Source organism: Rhinolophus hipposideros, assembly GCF_964194185.1.
Source record: "Rhinolophus hipposideros genome assembly, chromosome: 7".
Classification (NCBI taxonomy): Eukaryota; Metazoa; Chordata; class Mammalia; order Chiroptera; family Rhinolophidae; genus Rhinolophus; species Rhinolophus hipposideros.
This window is the reverse complement of record NC_138053.1, coordinates 94,584,359-94,606,414: the sequence shown is the minus strand read 5'-3', so window position 1 is coordinate 94,606,414 and position 22,056 is coordinate 94,584,359. Positions and strand designations below refer to the sequence as shown.

Genomic DNA, 22,056 nt, shown 5'->3' with positions numbered 1-22,056 from the left:
ACAAAAATAGGTACAGCAAAACAGCCCTTCTTCTGCGGCTGGGTTTTGTGACGCTGAGGCCAGAGCCTACCCCCCTGGAGAGGGCTTGACATCAGTAAGGCCGAGCCACTCTTGGATCCATAGGGGAGGTGTGGAAGAGACTGGTAGGCTTTCTGTAATTTGCAGGCCAGGAAAACCTGACTGATACTCCAGGCTGGACCAAAACCAAACTCTCCACGGTTCTGCTCTTCTCTGCCGGCGTTTCCCATTCTGTATGGTCTCTAGGCCGACCTCAGATGGTTCACTGTGTCCTTCTAACTGCTCTGGAATCCCTCCTCTCCTCTCCCTTCCCCAGCCTGGGGTCAGGCTCATGTCACTGCTCCCTTGCTCCCTCCCTTTCCAGAGGGTCCCATCTGTCACTCTGCTGCTCTCACAGGAAGAACTGAGAACACCAATCCATGGGACTCTGCAGGCCCCCCCACCTCCAGCAATGGATGAGAAGAAGGGGTAGATGTGGTTCCCTAAGGCTGCAGGGCTCCTTGCTTCCATCTGAGCCCCAGAAGCCCCGGGACTGACAAGGAATGGCCCCAAGTTGGCCATTGGGATGCAAGCCTCACGCTCAGCCCAGGACCCAAGCAAACCCCCTCCCGAGGGAGGGAGCCTATGGAAGACCCAGGCCTGGGTGGCCCTTCTGGTTTCTGCAGACAATGAGAGGGTTCAGCGGGAGGGACAGCTAACTGGTCTGGGCTTGGGTTTGCCAAGGAAAGTCTCAGATGCAACAGGAAGACAAACTGCAGCGCTGTGACACGGGAGCGTAACAGGATTAACGGAAAGTCAACAGGACACAACGCAGCATGAGAGGTTTGATGCAGGCCAGCCCCTGGGACCCAAAGATGCCCGTGTGTGGAAAACCACTGCCTAGGACACAGCGGGATGGTTAATGATCCATTTTTTTACTAGCCTTTAGAAAGCCACAAAACCTCAAAAAAGTTTATTAGCTTGATATATTAGGCCAATGGAAGCCTTTTTTAATCTCTTTCTCATAGCGCAATATATGAATGTGACATTTATCTGTATTAAGACAGATAAATGTCTAAATTGGGCTTTTAATCTACATGAGTTTACAGTTTATGTTTTCATGGCTTTGCAACATTAAGTCATTTTAAAGGGCGTACTCAAAAGACCAGGAAGGTCACACCTGAGCTGTCAACTGGCCCCTGAACAGCCCCAGGTTTTTCCTAATAGTTAGGGTATTATTCCATCATTCAAATTCATCAGGTACTGACCTATTTCTAAAATTTTTATTTATGTATATGTTAAAAATAAAATCATTTCATATGTTAACATTTCCTACTGAGTTTCTGTTTCAGATGAAATGAATCTCAGGATTCCTTGACTTATTTTATATAAAGTGAAAAATCAAATTACCTCAATATTTCAAAGCAAACTTCTGGACGAAAGCTATCTTGCGAAAATTTCACTTGGCCACTGCTAAACATACTTGTTCAGCCACTCAAGTAAATTCCTTCTTGCCTCATCAATATAGGGCTTGTCTTCAGGAGAACAATCTTCTCTTTTTCGGTGCACGAACCCATGAGTTTGCCCGGAAAACGTTTTAATTTGATATTCCACTTTGCAGTGTTCTTTCAACTTCTGGGTCAGCAAAGAGACCTGGTATGCAAAGGTTTTCATGATGATACAATTTTAACCCTCCGGTAATATTTCCCCTCTCCACATCTTCTATGAATGCTCATAAAAGAGATTCAACATCAATGCTTTAACAAGTTCTATAGCTATACTGAAATTTTTTTAACTTTTATTTATATTGTGTGTTTTCCCAGGACCCATCAGCTCCAAGTCAAGTAGTTGTTTCAATCTAGTTATGGAGGGCACAGCTCACAGTGGGCCATGTGGGGATCGAACCGGCAACCTTGGTGTTATGAGCACTGCACTCTAACCAAGTGAGCTAACCGGCTGCCCCCAAATTTTTAATATATTTAAGTATATAATATTCAATATATTCAATACAAAATTCAATATATTCAAGTATAAATTATTTGAAATTTGTATTAATGCAATGAACAGCCATTTCTAAACGACTGCTGGTGAGCCACAGTTTCCTGCTGCCTTTTCCTCATCAACGCACTGGCTTTAACACCATGTCTTTCAGGGCACAGACCTTGTGATAACCCCGGGTTACACCTGGGGGGATGGGGAGGCAGGTCCGGTAACCAGGCCATGCTGAGAGCATTTTTGGGAGGGTTACAATCCCACTCTAAGTCCCCAAAACCCACTTCTAAAACAATGTTGAAAAATATTTGGAGCAATAAATCAGCCCTTTAGTATGTCTTCCCCAAACTGTCAAATCGTGCTATTAAATACAGAAATGTGAAGCGAAAGGTGCCAACTTACTTGTTCAAGAGGAATCACAGCATCATTTTCAGCAAAAATGAACAGTGTGGGATTCTTCAAGCTGTGCACGTCCTCAGAATCCTTGATGATGCCTGCAGAGTGGGGACAGGGCCACGGGCTGTGATTCCACACATGCCGCAGAAAACTATGTGGGTTTGGTTTGATTTTTCAAAGTGAAATGATGAGCTTTGGGGGGTTTGTTTACTTTCTTTCTAGCAACTGCCCAAAAGTGGGCTGACCTATAAAATTAGTCTCGCAGAGAAGCTTAGCAAGTCCGCTCTTCTCCCACTTCGCTCACTAGGAATTGGGCCTTTAAATAATGGAGTTAGACCTTGTCAGCTGCTTGGCGTATTAAGATACAGGAGCAGCCTAAACAATGCTTCCTCTTGTTCAGTGCCTTCATTTACCAAGAGCTGATAACTTTCAAATCTGGACCATCTGACCACCACTGTTAGAGAAATTTCTCAGGGTACTAGCAAGCCCCACAGGCTCTGACCTCAGCGTGCTGGTGGGTTCATTCATTAGATGGGGCAGCCATTTAACAGGGTATCTGTGCTCAGATGAGACCAGAAGCGTGAAGTCCCTGAACAGGGCACCTGGTCCTAGCAGGCCAACCCTAAACATTCGTTTTCATTCTTGGTTTTGCAGTTTGAGAGATTGTTAGTCTGCTTGGGGATTCAGACAACAGCCCTGGGTGTGGCCATTCCTATAGGAAAATAAGCAGAAGCTTTGTAACATAATGCCATTTTAAGATAAGAGTCGTGCTAAAGACTTTTCTGAGCTTGTTAAAGACAATAAGGAAGATTCTATTCAAAACCAGCAATGGGGGTTTTGCAGTAGGGAGATCTGGCTTAGCCCGGATACAAGGACAAGTGGGGATTTATGGCCAGGGAGTAGGATGGGGGTCAGTGGACGGAAAACTGAAAGGAAACATTGGGGTGGGGAATTCTGGCCAGATGACAAGGTTCTTGCTGAAGGCAGGCCAGATGAAAGATACCGAGGGTGGGCCGTGAGGAATTTTATCAGATATCAAAGGTGGGGGATTCTCGCTAAACTGACCCAGTGGGTCAAGGGCAGAGCTATACAGCCAGGGCCTACCCAGAAAGCGGGCTCGCAGAACCTGACTCATATGGTCAAGAGTCTTAGTAGAGAGGAGAAAACAATAGGTGGCTTTTATTTTTTCCATTTCCTCTCGGCAGCCCAGGTTACTTAGACTCCCCTCACCCATAACTCCTCTCTAGGAGGCAGGGAGCCACGGAAAAGATGGCCACGCTCCCTGCGCCACTGTGAACGCCCAGTTTTATGGCTGGACAGCGGTTTGATGGCCCCAGGCCTGAGTCCTGACGCGCTCCGCGGCTCACACAACAGCGGCCAGAAGGGGGCGCGGGAGAGCCATCCACGCAGCAACGCCTTTTGCCAAGTACAGAAGGAGCTGTGTTTTAGCAACCGTCAGCTCCAGTTGTGTCCAGGGGCAACCGGCAAGCTATTCCTTTTGTGTAAGTAAATATTCAGTGCGTTTAAAATGATAAAAGTAAGCGAAAATACCACAGTGAGGAACCACTACGCCAAATAAGAATCATTAGTATAAAGTGTATGGCACATACATTATGAAAGAAGGCCAAATTTCCTTTCTTTTGGTTTTTTTCGTTTTTACATTTTTATGGTCTGAGTGCTTCTAATCACGAACTTAGTATGCCATTTCTATACACAGATGCAATGTGCTATCAGTGCTATGATACCTTTGGTTTGTTTTGACTGATGTTTATGTCACTATTTACATTTTAGAGTGTGTTTTCCTTTTCTTTCTTCCCTTCATTATTGTGTGTATGTGTGTGTGCACGTGTACAGTCAAGAATAATTTGAATCTTGGAAAAATGTTTTCCTAGATATTGTTCATAGAAACATTGCGGGGAATGAATCATTATCCTGGAAAATAAATGTCATTCCCTTCGTCCTAAGTAAAGACATTGAGGTGTCAGGTTAGATGACTTTCCCAAAGGCACACTCTTGGCACCCGGGTCCCCTCACTGCCAGTGACATCCTCTGGTTACTGCATAACAAACCTCTACCTCTGCTTTCAGACTTATGAAGCCAATTTCGTGACAGTGGAGTTTTGTGTGGTCCCCGGGGCCCTTAGCTCAGCAGAGGCCCATGGTTCCTGACACCCACCTCCTGTTTTCACTGTGTACATTTGTACAAGGCAGATTTACCGTAGACGGACACCCCTGCCCTGAATTCTGGGTATTTCATCATCAAGTGATGGACAGCAATTCCACCCCAGCAGAATCCCACGACGCCAATTTTCTGCGCATGACACTGTTGTTTCAGATATCTCAAGACAGCATCAACCTCTCTAGAAAAGGAAGAAAAGTTATTCAAGAATGAAGAGGAATTTTGTGAGGCCCTGGGAAGGGCACTGGGCCGCAAGTACTGTGTTGCTGGTAACAGGGGAACAGGGCTTTATCAGCAGCTGCTCCTTGAGCTTCTGAGATGCTTCCTTCCAGAGCTCCATCTCTCCACCTCAGGCCCAAGTGACAGAGTCGCCTCTCCTGGCAGGTCTCCCTGCCAAGCCCAGCCTCCTCCAATCACCTGACAGGGCTGCAGCCTGGCTCTTTCCAAAACACCAGCAAATCTGACCAGCTCACTTCCCAGCTGAAAGCTGAGCAACAGCCATCCACAGCTTCACAATAAAGGCCAAAGGCCATCACCGGCTCTAAGACCTGATCCCAAGGTCTGCCCCTTTGAGCATTCCTCTCCCCTCCCTTCTCTGGACAGGCACCAGCCACAGCTGGGCAGCTCCCCAAACTCTCTGACTTGGCACATTCATGCCCTGCTGCCTAACACCCCACTCGGCATTGCTCATCTCCTCCCAGGCCCAAAGTGCAGAGCAAGGTTTGGAAAGACACTAGGACTATTTAAGTTATGTGGGGACCATGGACAGTGGCCCTAGTCTTGCAAATGGTTCATTTGCAAATTGGTTATTTGGAACAACTCAGAAGACATTTTCAACTGGGAGCAATGTACTTAATTGGAGGGCTGTGGCCACCAAAGTCCAACCCAGAGGAGGCTGAGAGTCAGAGGAGTGGAGCCAGACCCACCGCTCTCTCCAGACTCAGCTCTTCCTGGTGCTCTGGGAGGCACCACAAACACAACCACCCATCCACACACACACACCCGCGCACCCCCATAACTTACTTATCGATCTTTCTGGCATTTCTTGTTTTCAACCACTCAGGGAAGGTGGACCAGTCCCCAGAGGGGTGCCACGGCTCTTGCCCTACAAAGAAGTCTGGAACGATGGTTCTATAAAATAGGAACAGGAATTGATCTTAGTTTCGTTGCTGTTGGGACTCTGTATTTGCTTCCATTCATTAAGAAACGTGCTATGTTGGCAATTCTCACTTCCAGGAAAAGAGAAGTCGAGGCCACGAGGACCAACTTTCAGCACAGCAGAGGCCAGCTGGCACCAGGGTAGACCCTCTCAGGTTTCACAACCGAAGGTGCAATGCTTTTGCCAGCCCATCTGAAATGACAAGGCAACCCGGCCGTGCACACACCCTGTCAGATATTACGGCACAGGACAAGGGGCCCCAGCAGCTAGGGCCTCAAGCAGGGTGACTACAAGGGCCCCTCCAGTTCCCGCACGCAGGGCTCACACTCTCAGTGGGCCTTTCACTTTAACCTCAGGACAGGACGGCACACCTGGTTAGCATGTCCAGTCACAGTGACCAAGCAATTTTCCCCCGACTCCACCCAGCATGCCAACAGGGTACAATTTCCTGCCCAGAGGGTATGGTCTAATGAGGGTTCCAAAAGGGGCCGAACAAGGAGAACAGCCAGAGGACCTAATCCTTGGGGATTGTAGGGGAGGAAAAAATTTCCCTCCTTCCCCTCTAGGTTCCTTGACTGTTCTAGTAATTAAATTGCCATGAGACCGATGAACAGGTGAAAAGCAAATTTAATTTTGTGGATGAGAAAGGGGTTCTATGGAATGTACCGTCACAGGGTGATCTGATCATAAATTCCTAACTGGACAGGTCAAGGTGGGTAGTCATGCTCCAGACCTATAACTTCTTTATCTTTGCCTTAAGCCATCCCTGTCCATTGTTTCTGTGCACATAGGTTCACACACACTTGAAATAACCACCCCAAGAGAGCACAGAATCTTATTAACCCCCGTAATCCAATCTGCCTTCTTTTCTCCCACCTCCATGTCCTCTGCCTTACATTTCAAATGCATAAAAGAAGCTGTAAAACTGGTATTGTCCAGAGCATTTGAGATCTTGCTTCCCGGCAATTGTCGTCAGTTTGGCTCAAATAAACTCATAAAAATTCTCTACGGGTTTGGACGTTTCTTACATCAACAATGTCATACATAAAAATATGACACCATTAAAATATATATGAAAAAATATGAGACCATAAAAATATGAGACCCAAAGGCAGTCAGGCAATTGAGGCTTTCGTGCCATCCTACGCTAAGGAATGGGATTGGGGTCTGGGGCTTCAAGGGGAAGGAGATTAAGTCAAAGGGCAGTGAGAGGAGATGTTTAGTAATTAAATATTCGTCCTGCCATGTAGAAAGGTCAATTAGATAGTTATTTCTGGTCATAGCTCTCTTTCTGAGCCAGGCCCCTATCTAAATTCTTCTAAGTAGTAAAGGGAGGAGAAGTAAAACTTCTTTTTTTTTTTTTTTTTTTTTTAAAGATTTTATTGGGGAAGGGGAACAGGTCTTTATTGGGGAACAGTGTGTACTTCTAGGACATTTTTCCAAGTCCAGTTGTTCTTTCAATCTTAGTTGTGGAGGGTACAGCTCAGCTCCAGGTCCAGTTGCCATTGCTAGTTGCAGGGGGCACAATCCACCATTCCTTGTGAGACTCAGGAGTTGAACCGGCAACCTTGTGGTTGAGAGCCCACTGGCCCATGTGGGAATCGAACCGGCAGCCTTCGGAGTTAGGAGCATGGAGCTCTAACCGCCTGAGCCACCGGGCCGGCCCCAAAACTTCTTGAATCTTTGATCGCCTTCAGCTCAAAACAACCCACATGCCAAACTGGCACATTTTGGGGCGACCTGTTCTGCTCCCCTTCACGACCTTCCATGCAAGTCAACCCAGGAGGGTAGATTCCGCCAAAGACTCATTTCCTAAACTAAATGGTAGCCCCCATGGATGGGGGGACACAGCTCCTCCTGCAGGGGTGTAAAGAACACTGAATTTGGGGTCAGAAAAATCTAGTTCAAGTCCCAGTACTGCCCTGGAACCTTAACCAGTCATTTAACCACTGTTTAGCCCCCTTTTCTTGACCTGACAAATAGACTGCACCCTTTCCCGCCCAGCATCAGAGGATTATTTTAAGGGCAAACTGATTGTACAAGAGTGAAAGGGCTTTGTAAATCATAAGTATCGTAACTCATTTTTTAGGATCCATCTCCAGCTAAAGGACCCAACGGAGCCACGGTCCCATTCAATCTGCTGGTTGAGGCAGGATGCCCTGGGGCAGCTGCACCTCTGTCTTCATGTCCTGGTTTCCTAATTGGTAAAATGGGAACAATGACAGTCTTGACCTGGAGGACCAAGGACAATAGCCCTGTACCACCCGTAGTGCAGGGTCTGGTGAGCCAGAAAGCAATGGAGTTGGCCATGGCTTTGATTACTGGGTTTGCCCCTAGGGAGTTAGGTTGCCTCCTCTTCAAGAAGACATTGGGGGCAGGGGGAGTGAAAAATCTAGTAAAAGTCCTCTTTTGGGGCAACACTAAATTTGCATCATATGCAGTGGGTCTGCTGCCTTTAAATCGAGTTCTCTTCGTAGGAAAATGAGATAGGTGCACCCTTTGATTTCTAGCTTTTCTTTTGAAGAAAACAAAGGAAACTGGGGTGCTCCCAACTCAGGGCTTGCCAGGTTTTCTGCTTTCTGAAGCCGGCAAGGAAGGACTGGTTCCTGCTCTCTGTGCTTTATTGAAGTCTTTACCAGGTACAAAGCAAACAGGTGACAGCATTCACCAAAGGTGGCCATGGCCACGTGATCTGACAAAGGCACAAACTTTGGGACATGCCTGAGGTCTCACTGTGCCAGTGCTAGAATCCAGTCTACCTCAGACAGGGTCTGTCACGCGGGGTACCCTGCTCGCTGCGCCATTTGTCATGCAGGGTCTCAGCTCCCACTCCCCGCCCAAGAACGCAGGACACGGTAAGGCCAAAAAGGAACACCCACGGAGCCATAAGTAGGGTAGTCAAACCAATATATTCTCTCTGGCGGCTGGGCTGGAGACACAGGAAGCAGGATCTACATAATCTGCCTAACAGCAGTCCGCGCTTGCCAGCCACCATCTTCTTGCTAGCCCCCATTCCTTCTGCTAGCGTAGCCACAGCAGTTATATTAGTGGCCAATGGCCTACGGGTTACAGCTGAGGGCCAACTAGCCACAGCTGATGGCCATCTGATCACAGTTGATGGCCATTTACTACCCGAGCCAGCACCTTTCTATGTGAGGTCGAGAACCTGGAAACTGTTTTTTGGGTGCTTTGTCCCCACAGGGTCATCCAGGGTAGTCTGTGTGGAGACCAGGATACCAGACGCTCCGCCTGTGCTGAGATGCACACGGAGCTGCCTCAGGAACCAAGTAGTGGGTCGTCTTCAGAGCTGGGGAGGTGTCCTGTACCTGTGTCCAGGCAGGGCTCACCCTGGGGGTACGCCTGGGAGGAACTGAAGCCCAGGGATTGGGATGGAGCAGATGGCTTCCACTGTGCAGCAGTGGATGTTTAAGTTTGACATTTCCCATTTACCTGCACCCCAGAGAGATATGTAAATAGGTAGTGGGGCTAAGACTCCATTCCCATTGCAAACAGGAGACATAACAGCATGAATGCAACCAACAACGTAAGTTAGAATACAGTCAGGGTTTGGGGGTTTGTTTTTGTTTTCCCTGAAAGCAACAAAATATAGATCACAGAAATTTACATGATTTTACGCAAATTCTTTATACGTACGTGTATCCATTTCCTGCAATCATGTCAGCCATATATTTGGTATTGGGCAATTGCCAGCCGAATATGTCTTGAATGACGATCACGGCTTTGCCCGCATCAACAGGACATCTGGTGACATAAGCCTTGATGTGCTCGACTTGAACTTCACGGCCCATCCCGCCATACTCTATCTTATGGCCAATATCACACGGGCAAGGGTGAGCTTCGTTAGCCATTGGAGGTATTTGTCAGCCTACAGAGAGAGAGCACGCCTTACATTCTGAACAGTGCAAATCCGAAGAGTATAAACAGTAAGTCAACTAAAATCAAGATTACAGAAAACAATGAATTTTAACTCTACCCCCAGTGCATTCATGGCAGAAATCAGTGGTAACTTCTGCTTCTGGCAACATGACAGAGTGGGGCTAAGACTCCATTCCCAGATATACCAGCGTGAACGCAACCAACAAATAAAAACAAAAATGATGGGGCTCATAGGAAACAGGGAACTCCACCTGAACCAGGAGTGGAGAGGAAACTGAAACCAGTTTCAGGATGGCATGAGCAGATGCCCAGCGAGCGTGGGCAGACTGGGACAGGCCAGACCCAGCACCAAGCCCTAAGCAACCAGTTCTTTGGAGTCTGTGGGGATCCAGTGAGGCCTTGGGGCCCTGTGAGACTAGATTTATAGCCGAGACCTCCCCATGAAGCCTCAAAGGTTCATATTTAGTGGGGGAAATAAAAAACAACAACAACAACAACAACAAAAATAAAACAGCCAACCAGGACTTCTAAGAATATGGTAATGAAGCCCAGGAAGGGAAATAAGAAACCAGCACCTAAATTGACACCGTCCTTTCCAAATAGGAAAACCTGAGCTGATACATTAACATAACAATTGGCTCTGGGCGGAAACAAATGCAAAACTGCTTTATAGCAAGACTTTCCCCCAAAAAAACCCACAGGGCATTGAAGAGGAACTCACTTAGAAGCACTACACAGGAGGAAACTGTCCAAATAAACAATAATAAGGAGAAATTAGGGTGACAGTGGGAGTACAAACGAGGGAGGGACCTAACAAGCTTGACCCAACAAACATAAAGCAGGAAAGAAGAAAACAAATTAAAACCTATCAACTCCAAAGCAAAAAGTAATGTGGCTGAAAGAGATGCAAATAAATATAAGTAGATTGAATCCATATTGGAGTCGGAGTCTCAAATTGAATTTTTTTAAATCATTTTTTTCTGTGTAATTATTCTGCAACTATTTTTTTTAACTTATTTATTTCAAGTGTGTTTTTCCAGGACCCATCAACTCCAAGTTTCCATCTAGTTGTGGAGGGCGCAGCTCACCCTGGCTCGTGCTGAGATCAAACCCACAACCCTGGTGTTACGAGCATCATGCTCTAACCAACTGAGCTGACCAGTCGCGCCTCAAATTGAATTTTAACAAGTCTAGGTGCCATCGGAAAGGAGAACCTGGGACCGCTGAACCTAAAGAGGTACATACGGAAAAAATGACCAGATGTCTGGCATTTGCCTCAAAATAGTCCAGTGGGTGACAGCAGTGAGAGGAGAGTGTGTGTGAGTCAATGTTGGAACTGGGTGGTGAGTTCAGGGCTGTTCCCTGTACTTACTTTTTTTCTCTCTGCTCTTATGTATGCTTACGATTTTCCACAATAAAAATTGTTTTTTTATTTTTATTAAAATATTTTTTTTCTGGATCAGAGCCAAAAACAGTTTATTACACACCACTAAACATGTGCTAGTATAACACCCGCCCTTGTTTTCTGAGCCCCAATTCCCACAGGACGACACAGTGAGGTGTGTTCAGTTCAGGAGTTTCCTGCCCACACTGTAGGATGAATTACAGGAGAGAGACACAGATATTAGGAAGCCTCTGATCTTATACTGGTACTGCTGGCAAACAGCACAACGTCTTGACTTTGTTACTCTGGAATTTAAATCTGCTCCAGGGAAGGGAACACCTCTTCTTTTTTTTTTTTTTAATTTATTAGTTTCAGGTGTACGCGACAAGGTACTAAAAGGCTCCATACAAAGTGAGAAGATACAGACTAGGGGACGATATTATTCTCAAAGCAGAATTCATACCTAGGTAAAATACATGAATCAAGAAGAAATATAAATCAAGAAGAAAAAGACCACCTGGATAGAAAAAGGCTCCTGTTATGGCAGGCAATTCACCAAAGGTCACTGGTATTTAAGGAAATTATATAAAGAACAAGGAGGTTCCATTTTATATCTTGCAGACTGGCAATGAGTCTGTTAACACCAAGAGATGGCGCCCCGGGAGGGAAAACTGATACAAAGTCTGGAAAGATGTGTATCAAGGATAACTACACCCTGTGAGACAGGAGGGCAATTTCCTACTGTTGAGTTATTGGGAAACGTCAGTTGCTGGATCCTGGTAAGTTTCGCAAGAATATCCGCCCTAGGGTACCACCGATGGGCATCGAGGAACCTTGGGAGGCAAGCCACAAAGATCTGCGTACCAGCAACAGGAGACTTTCCCTATCACCACGCAAGTGTAATGAGGCCCATGGTGACCTTTCCCTAATTTAAATACTAAAAAATCACGCCCAGCGGTGGAGATTTGCCATACTGAGACATGCGATGCTGGAAGAAGCATGTAGCCACACTGCACGGGGGCCAAGAAACCTCCACCTTTTCCAGCCTAAACCTAGCTTTCACCCCGTTCTGCTGCCTTTACAGCCCTGCCCCAACTTCTTGTGAGGAGCCACCCTTTCTCGGTGTTGGATCCCCTGTGCACACACTTCATGAACCTTTGCCACTTGCCTAAACTTTCTTGTGATCTCTCTTGATTTCCATCCTGGGGGACGGCAAGAACTCAGGGCACCAGTAACATCTGCAACCCATAAACCCCACCACTGAAAATCAAGTGTGTGTGTGTGTGTGTGTGTGTGTGTGTGTGTGTGTGTGTGTCTGTCAGTTATATTCTTGGTAGCACAGATATGATGGCGACAATTGGAAGCAACCTAATTGGCCATCAGGAGGAGAATGGGATAAACTGTGATTCATTCGTTGTTGTGGCCTGGAATCTGTCCCTGCGTTAGACAGTTCAAGTGCTACTCCCCAGGACCCCTGAATGTGCTCTTATTCAGAAATGAGGTCTTCAGAGAGGTCAAGTTAAGATGAGGTCATCCCGGATGAGGGTGGGTGCTAATCTAATTATCGACTGCTGTCCTTGTAAGGGGGAAATTTAGATACAGAGACAGACACACAGGAGAGAAGGCCATTCGAAGACAGAGGCAGAGGTTGGAGGGATGCATTTACCAATCAAGGAACACTAACATTGCCAGCAGCCTCCAGAAGCTAGCAGGGAGGCCAGGAAGGATTCTCCTGGAAAGGTTTCAGGAGAGCATGAGCCTGCCAACACCTTCATTTATGACTTCAGGCCTCCAAAACTGTGAGAGAACACAGTTCTGTTGTCGTAAGTCACCCAGTTTGTGGTAATTGGTTTTGGCAGCCCTAGGAAATAAATAAACTCATAAAAGGAATATTGCATGTAGCAGTTCAATGAAAAACTATATTTACCAATATCATAAATCTCAAAAACATAATGCTATAAAAAAACAATAGCTTTTCTGATGCTAATAGTAAAGCACAAAAGAACACATTTTTATTAATAAATATAGGGGAATAGTGAAAGTATAATTCAAGGAAATAAAACTCACCACCATTAGACAGTGGTTATTGTCTGGGGGGACGGGATGAAGATTGCTGGCTTTAATTGTATTTGTTACATTTCATTTCCTTAAAAAGTTTTGATTTGAATTACATAGGACAAAATATTAATTTCTTTTAAATCTGGGTCACGTGAATACGGAGCGCTGTTATATCATATCGTGTATTTTCTAGAACATTCTAAATGTTCGTAACTAGAAATAAAATAACTAAACTTTAAGGAGAGAGAAATTAATTGGATCAAAGAAAACTTGACTATTTTTCGTGGTTTTGTTTTCATAAGCTACATTAGAGAGCTGTGATTAGTAAGAGAACAATCCAATGTCAATAGCTGTGAATTTCAGGCCCCACAGCATTGTTGAGAACTGAGTCCTGGGGCTGATGTCTTACCTGGGCTGTCCTCTGAGGACGCAGAGACCACGGAAAATCCTGGCCATTCCAAAGCAGCCTTGTCTCTCAACCTTTTATTGACATCCACTTTCCAGAAGAAGTGTTTACAGCCAGGAGACTCACTCTCTGGACTGATCCTGCAAGGTTATTCTCCTACAGAAAGGGGTGGCAGCCAAGAGAGGCCCGAGCGTGCTGCATGTGGAAGGCTGGGCTCCGGCCAGACCTTCGTGGCATAGCAGCCTGTGTGTCCTGGGCCAAGGCCACAGTGGGCACAGTACACAGTAGCTATGGACTGCCTGGTATAAAAAGGAGCACTTGAAGGATTTTGTTTTACTCAGGTGATAGGAGGGAATGAGACAGATGTTGTAACTGGTTCGAGGGAAAAAAGAAAAGAGCACAAATTTATATGCAGTAAAGCAATAGTGAGATGAATTGCAAATAGAGACAAAACTGATGTTTCCAGGAGAGGGGAGGAAGCCAATCAATTTGCTACCAGACAGGAGAGAATTTACAAGTCTATCAGTTACCCTGGATTTTCAAAGCATTGCAAAATAGCTCAAACACAATGAATGGGGCTGGAATCAGACATCCCAGAAGGATGTGTGCTATAAACGATGATTACTTTTCCACTGAAAATAGAAGTTTCTTATACATGACGTTATAGGGTCATTCCTTATGCATGATAAGATTTCGGTATCCTCATAGAAGGGGCTGGGGACTGTGGGTCTGACCTGTAAGGTGGGGTTCTCATCAAATGTTTGCCCAGAACGGCTTCTCTGTCATGGCACATGGGCTTGGCAACACATCCCGGCCATCCTGAGATCGGATTTGTGGTCTTACTGCTGAAGCCTCTGGAAGTCACGGTCCTCTCTATGGCGCCAGGGATGGCCAAGACATGCTCCTGCAGAGGACACCCTGATGGACACATTTTGGGCAATGCCACACCAAATGCAGCACTAACGCCCGCGATTCCCCCATAACATTCATGCAAGATGCCACGTGTATGAATGCTCGAGGGGCCCACTCCCCTACGGACTGACTTTTATGGTGCCTTGACGAAGATTCTCTCCTTGACCAAGCTCCTCTGAACTCTCTTCTCAATTAGGCCCTGACTTTTGGGCTTCCAAGTTCACCTCTACATTGTTCAGTTTTAGTGAAAAGCCGGCTAAGTCAATTTAGCAGAAGCCCTCACTCTCCATGTCTGATCCCATTCCTCACCCTCTGCCATCCTCCAGCCGATGACTGATGGCCCTGTCTTGTCTTCTGCCAAAATCCTGTTAGGTTGGTTTAGCGGGATTCCCAGATCCCTAATGCTTCCTCTTAGTAATATCCATCCACTGAATCCTACCCTGCTCTTTGGCCGTAAGTCCCCACTTTTCTTTGTTGTATTCGGAATTGAGCCCAATCTCTCTACTGCAGTGGTCCCTACACCTATGGATGGTCCTGAATAAGGTCTGCCCTACTGTTCTTTAACAAGTGTCATGAATGAATCATTTTTTCCTGAACACCCTCCAGTCCTGCCTCATGCAGCAAGTGCCTCCATGAAATTACAAGTCAAGACCCATGGGAATCACTGTGCGTATATGACCAGCAAACCCCGGAAGGCTGCCCTGTCCTGGCTCCTCTCCTAAGGTGTCCCTTCCCGAGGCATTCCTTTACTCCATATAAATTTGTGCTTCTTGACGTCTTTTTGGAACCAATTCTGACATCTGCCTGGTTCCCTCTTTAATGCATAAAACAGAATCTTTAACACGTGCTCATTTTTATATCTGTAGGATAGTCATGATTTTGCCTTTTGCTGAACATTATCTTTTAACAGTAAAATTGAACAGCATTCCCCTTTTCTCGCTAGAAGTCAGAAAGGCAAGCAATGGGTGGTAAAGTGTGGTGCAGCAAGTGTGGCTTTCCTGCTTTCACTCCCCCAAGGATTTAAAGTCTGACTTGGAAGTCACACTTCCCAACGCAATAAAGCTCTCCACCAAAAATAGAGAAAACAGATTTTGATGAGCAAAGGGGATTGGCCGTAAATGGGGTTGTAACAAGTAAAGAAGCCTGGCAATAAATTTCTGGAAGCTTCAGAGATTTAGAAATGGAAACCATCTGCGAGCTCAACAACAGTAATGCTGAAAGGGAATACAGGAAAGCAATGGTGACTGGAAGGCTCCACGTTTTTGTTTGTTTGTTTTTTACTGGGTGAAGTGCACAGCCACGATTTTCAATCTTGCAGCGGGGAAGCCAGGGCCCTACTTCTCCTTAGGTGATTCTATGAATGTGAACTCCTCCAATTACTTACTTTTCAGCAATCAGGCTTGTATTTTCCAAGGGGCGCACGGTCCACACAGCATTAAAGAGAAAGCTAGAAGCGAAGAGCACACACTGGCCTGTGAACACGCCAATCACGTGGCTGCCTGTGACCTTTTCTTGGGTGGTTCCACGCCTAGATAGGATTTCCCCTGATATCCGCAGGGCTCAGGGCTGACCACCGTGTTTTAAATGGGCTTAGAAAACAACAGGTGGCAATTTCCATCAACAAGAAACCTAAATGGCAGTGCCCAATGATGGCAATGCCCGGGCAAGGCGACACTTCTGCCTCCGGGCCCAGTGGCTGTGGGTGTGTCCAGTGCAGTCTTTCTTGGGAACAGGTACCCGGCATCCAGAACATCACACCCCTACACCCAGAACCTCCTCTCTTACTAGCCGTCCTTTAAAAAATGCAAGTATGCTCATTCACCCCCCCATAGTTTCATATTAATAGTAAAAACTATACAACCAAAATGTTTACCTGTAGAAAAACAGTTACAAAGAGTATTTAATGGCAGGAAGGAAAGTCTCCTGGCATAATGTTAAATGGAAAAGAAAAAAAAAAACGACCACAGATATACATACAGTATAATTTCAAGTATGTTTTTTGAATGTGTGGCTAAGCAATACAGGAAAATATGCCCGGGGGGGATGGTGGGGGCTCCTTTTCCGCAAAGACTACGGACCGCTTTGGCTTTGAAACTGGGCTTCGACAGGCTCACTAGCTGCGCACATGGCCAAGACCTTCCTCGCCTCCCGCGAACACCCGCGCGCCTTAGAGCCGAGCGGGGCCTCCGCCGCGTTGCTGGGCACGTACCTCGTCGGCCGCCTGGGACTGCGGTCCACGCGCGGAGGGGGCGACACCGGAGGGCGGCCGTCAGGGCGAGCGGACTGGGAGGCGCCTCCTCCGCGGACGGAAGTGGACGCGGTGACCGAGGGCGGCGGGTCCCCGCGGGCCAGTGGCAGTCCCGCGTTCCCAGCCTCCGGGGAAGGCGGGCCGGAGGGAGGGGGAGGGGGGAGGCGGGAGGGAGGGGGAGGGGGGAGGCGGGAGGGAGGGAGGGGGGAGGGGAGGCAGGAGGGAGGGAGGGGAGGGGAGGGGAGGGGAGGGAGGACTGCGGTGGTGAAAAGGGAGGAGGGCGGAGAAGGAGGGCAGGCGGCCTGCAGGAGGAAGACAGCTGGCCTGTGAAGTTTACGTGTGGGCCTGGCTCCTAAGACCTGTGACTTCTTTGTTGTAAATCACAGTTAGGCTATTCTTCAAAACAAATTATTACATAATCTATTGCCCTCCACCACCCCGTCTCCACTCCGCATGTTTTGTCCGGACATCTAAGGTTGTGGTGACTATTGAAGTAAGAAACTGTTCAAACCTGTAGAGAATTTTTATGAGAATATTTGAGCCAAACTGAGGACAATTGCCAGGAAGCAAAATCTCAATGGATTGGCAAAATGCTCCAGAGAAGGGCAGTTTTGCAGCTTATTTTATACGTTAGAATCAAAGGAGGAGATGTAAGAAGGGGGATTATTACATGAAATCCATTTGGTGGTAGATTTAAGGGGGCTGGAGAAAGCAAAGGGGGTGGGAACCTGTGGGGTTGGATAAAAGGAAAATGAAGAAATGTATGCTTCCTTTACATTTGTAGGTACAGGATAGTTAATAATTAACATTTACAACAGATAGAGATGGTATTCCGGAGACAAGATAACAATGAGGGATTCTGTGGTCTTGTGCTGTGGTGTTCAGCTGTTGTGGTTTAAAGGGTCAGGGAAAGAAGGTTACTCTGACATTTCAAAGGTGTGCAACCTTAGATGCACAAAGACAATAGACAGGCTCACTAAGCTAAAGATTGACCTTTGTCAAGGAAGTTACAGGTCTAGGACACAATTACCCACCATAACCCGCTCTTAGTTAGGAATTTTTAGGTTTAGACCATCCTATATGATGACTTTTGTTCTCTACGAGTTTGTAACGTTCACCAAGCAGGTCTTTCCTGAGCTTGTCAGGTTTAGTATGTGGCTCCTTTTTCGTCCACATAACCAATTCAATTGGCTACAAAAGAAGGTTAAGAAAGAAAATAAGAGATATGATTAGGAAAATAAGTGACAGCAAGAAAAGGAATAGAACCTTTCTGATGCCACAAAAATTTAATTTAAAAACTTACGACCGCAGCAGTAAAAACTTATTAATTTAGATGCTTCTGTGGATGGAAAAAAGGGTTCTGTGGAAAGTAACCTCACCAGGAGATCTGAGTATGGCTTCCTAACTGGGCAGGTCATGGTGGGTGGTCACGCCCCAGGCCTGTAACTTCTTTAGTGAAAGGTTAAGCCAGCCCTGTCATTGTTCTTGTGCGTTCAGGTGGACACACCTTTGAAATGCCAGCTGTGAGTGTTCTCCCCTGAAAACACCAAAGCCCAATGAGTGGGCTTTGCCTCCTATCCCCGTCAATTTCTGTCAACCCCAAGACAAGTTCCTTCTTTTTAGACTCAGATTCCTTAACTATAAAATGAGGGAGTAGAAGAGATTTGGTTCTCTAACTTTAGCAGACCTCAGAGTCCCCTGGAAGGCTTGTTAAAGCACAGAGTGTTAGCCCCAATCACAGAGCTTCTGGTCCAGGATGTCCAGGGTGGACCCCAGGAATTTGCATGTCTGTTAAGATTCCAGGTGACAAGGCTGAAGCTCCTGGTCCAAGGATTATATTTTGAGAGCCACTAGACCAGAATCACAGTGACTAATAGACCCACTTGATCGATCTAGGAAACTTGCAAAGTTCAGGTGTCCTGGGCTCAGACCAACTGAACCAGAATCTTCAGGGAGGCACTGTATTTCAGAAAAGCTCCCTAGATGACTCTTATGATGGACCAAGTTTAAGACTCAGTTGAACGAGATAATCTGTACAGGACATGTCAATGTCAGCCTTCCACAATTTTACGTTATAGATCCAGTAAAAAAGGCCCAGGTGGGAGAGGCAGGTACAACTCTCAGGATGAAATACTTCTTGTAGCTCACTCAAACTGGAAACATACAAGAAAAGGGAATTTTGGGGAAAATAGCTCAGCCTGGCCAAGTGGGCACTTTACCAACCCATCGCAGCATAGTGGGTGCTCTCCAGCTGTCCCCACTGCAGAGGTGTTGTCCTGGGGAGATACAGGTTTTACCATCATACAGATCCCTTCACATCTGTGGGGACAGAGCCAGGAGGGCAGTTTCCAGGCTCTCAGCCTCACATGGAAAGGCGCTGGCTCAGGTAGTAGATGGCTATCAGCTGTGATCAGATGGCCATCAGCTGTGACCACTTAGCCATCAGCCACTGAAATAACTGCCGTGGCTAAGTTAGCAAGGGCAGATTGCAGTTAGCAAGGGGGTTGGTTGGTTGGCAGAGAAGCACAAGGCATGCTGTGGATCGTGTGGCTCCTGCTTCCTGTGTCTCCAGCCCAGCGCCAGTGAGACTATAGTGGTCTGACTCCCCTACCTATGGCTCCGTTGATGTTCCTATTTGGCCTCACCATGTCCTGCATTCTTGTGCGGGGTGCGGGACCAGAGACCCCGCAGGCCACCCCGTGTGACAGCATCCCAGTCTGAAACATCTGCAATCAAATTATTTTACTGCCTTCAGATTTTTCCAAAATAATGGGTAGGTGTTTATTTTTTTTATATCTGAATAATTAAAAGAAGTCACCAGAGTGTTATTACCCAGAGAGAACTGAGGACCTGAACATAAATTCTAGTTTCTATCCTAAAACATGCAGACTGCTTGCAACACCCAAAATGGCAGTTTTGCAGTTTCACCAGTTTTAGTTCCAAATTCCTCTGGAAAATTTATCACACAAGTTAATATTTAACCCAAGCTCAAAAAAAAAAATTAAAGTTACATTCTTATAGAAATTCTTCGTGTCAGGAAATACTAGGATTTCATGGAGTTCCTTAATAAATGTAAGAGCTATGACTCAGCAATCACAGCTGGTTATCCCTCCAAAGTTGTTTTATTTTTCATTATGAAATAAGGAACTACATTCCAGGGACTGAGTGAGCCCAAGCTGAATTAACAAACAGAGCAAAGGAGAAGTTAAACAACACTGTTGACTCTGTGATTCACACTGTGATTTCACACTGACCTTGACGACAAGGTCCGGAAAAGTATTCCATGGAACTGCTCCTCTAAAGAAATTTTGGATCAAAATCAGAAAAAGTGCTGGCGTGTTTCAGAACATCTCAGCATAATACCTGAGGGAGAACCTGAATTCAGGTCATCTGTTACCGTTTATGGGACCTGTTGCTGACTCAGCCCCCAGACTTTGAATGCAGCCATAGGTGGTAGTTTCCTACTGAGTTTTGTGTGAGGGGCAGCCATTCCTGGTGAAGACAGGTCAGAGGCTGGGTAGAGAAGCAAGTAGCGAGCTGGTTTCTAGAAGATTCTTGAGCCAACAAGCCATCACCTCCAGACAGACAGAAAGCCTAAATTCACGTTTTTAACTTTTTATTGTGAAGATTCACAAATATGTAAAAACTAGAAAGAAGAATACAATAAACTCCTACATACCCCAGACCTACATATAATTATTGTTCATAGTTTGCTAAATTTGCTTCATCCATTTCTTTTTTTGCTGAAGTATGTAAATTATAGACACATGACATTTTGCCCCTAAATGATTCTGTGGTTGTCAGCCTCCAAGATGACGCCTGCCTCTGAAAATTCATATCCTTGTGTCATCCCCTCCCACACTGTCCCAGGGTTGGTCTGTGTGGCCAGTGGAATCCAGAAATGGTGATGGTGTGTCTCTTCTGCTGTGAGGTTATGAACAACGCTGTGGCTTCCATCTTGCATTCTTCTCTCTCTCTCTCTCTCTCTCTCTCTCTCTCTCATCACTTGCTCTGGGGGAAGTCAGCTGCCATGTCATGAGTAGCACCATGGAAAGGTCCATGTGGCAAAGGAAGCCTCTGACCTACAGCCATGTGCCTGGTCCAAGCCATAGTGGACAATGATCCTGCAGCCCAGGAAAGTTCCAGATGACCGCAACCCCAGCCCACATCTTGATGGTAACCTCGCGAGAGACTCTGGGCAAGAACCACCTGGCTGAGTCACTTTCAGATTCCTGACCCTCAGAAACTGTGCACGATCATAATTTCTATTGCTTTAAGCTGCTAAGTTTGAGGCTACATTGCTACAGCAATACATAGATAATTAATACACATTTTGATACTTGCAAGTGGAGAGCTCTGTGACCAAAAAACCTAAAATGTGGGGAATGACTTTGAAAGCGAGCAGTGGCATCATTGAGAGTGTGAGTGAAAGCATGAAGTGCCTTGAAGAAAATGTGAATAAAAGAATCAAGGTCTTTAAAGATTCGGGCAAGAGCTGTTAAGTCAGGCAAATGCTGTTAAGAACCTAAGTAAGGGGATTCTGGTAGTGTTGTTGCCTGCAGTTTGTGGACAGAAGGAAGCGGGCCTAACGGACACAGGGCAGGTTAAGGAGATTGGGGGTCAGCGTGTTGAAAGTGCTGCCTAGTTTTTCCTAATTGTTTAGCGTTTTCTAAGGTGCTAGAGGAGCGAGATACATGAAAGGAAGGGCCGTTAATCAGAAAGAAGTTATGACTGGATGCTTTTGAAATGCTCAGTCTTTGCAAAAGGCAAATTATGCTAGAATTAAGGAATGGCTTACAAGCAAAGATCAAATGCAGGGCCTGCCAGAAAAATGGTGGTCCAGAGATAAACCCTAGAGTGTACCTGTAGAATCATTTCTTTTTAATTTTTAATTTTTTTTCATTTTTAGTGGGAATAGTGTGTTTTTCTAGGACCCATCAGTCGTTGTCCTTCAATCTGGTTGTGGAGGGCACAGCTCAGCTCCAAGTCCAGTCACTGTCTTCAATCTTAGTTGCAGGAGGCGCAGCCCACCATCCCATGTGGGAATTGAACTGGCAACCTTGTTGTTGAGAGCTCGCGCTCTAACCAACTGAGCCGCCCCTCAGGCAGCTCAGCGGCAGCTCGTTGTCTTCAATGTACCGTGTTTCCCCGAAAATAAGACCTAACTGGAAAATAAGTCCTAGCGTGATTTTCCAGGATGCGATTCCCTGAACATAAGCCCTAATGTGTCTTTTGGAGCAAAACTTAATATAAGACCCGTCTTATTTTCGGGAAAACATGATACTTGTGGAGGGCGCAGCTCAGTGGCCCATGTGGAAATTGAACAGGCAACCGTGCTGTTGAGCGCTCACGCTCTACCAACTGAGCCATCGGGCCGCCCCTGTAAAATCATTTTTAAGAGATTCAGGAAGATATAAGGTGGTATCCCA

At 46.2% G+C, this 22,056-nt stretch overlaps 1 protein-coding gene across 5 annotated transcripts; it reads right to left on the bottom strand.

Moving 5' to 3' along the window:
* Positions 1–911: 911 nt before the first annotated feature.
* Positions 912–17,032, bottom strand: CMBL (carboxymethylenebutenolidase homolog). Of its 5 annotated transcripts, XM_081053116.1 has the most exons (8): positions 16,589–16,765; positions 14,202–14,385; positions 13,471–13,839; positions 9,377–9,608; positions 5,587–5,694; positions 4,602–4,744; positions 2,392–2,483; positions 913–1,650 (listed from the first exon to the last, which is right to left on the bottom strand). In XM_081053116.1, the coding sequence occupies exons 4-8, from the start codon at positions 9,589–9,591 to the stop codon at positions 1,471–1,473; spliced, it is 738 nt and encodes a 245-aa protein (XP_080909242.1). In that variant the 5' UTR covers positions 9,592–9,608; positions 13,471–13,839; positions 14,202–14,385; positions 16,589–16,765; the 3' UTR covers positions 913–1,470. The 5 variants fall into 5 exon arrangements, with proteins under 5 accessions (XP_080909241.1, XP_080909242.1, XP_080909244.1 ...); XM_081053118.1 differs by lacking the exons at positions 13,471–13,839; positions 14,202–14,385 and adding an exon at positions 15,764–15,826 and having other exon boundaries at positions 16,589–16,760; XM_081053119.1 differs by lacking the exon at positions 13,471–13,839 and having other exon boundaries at positions 16,589–16,686.
* Between the last annotated feature and the right edge of the window lie 5,024 nt (positions 17,033–22,056).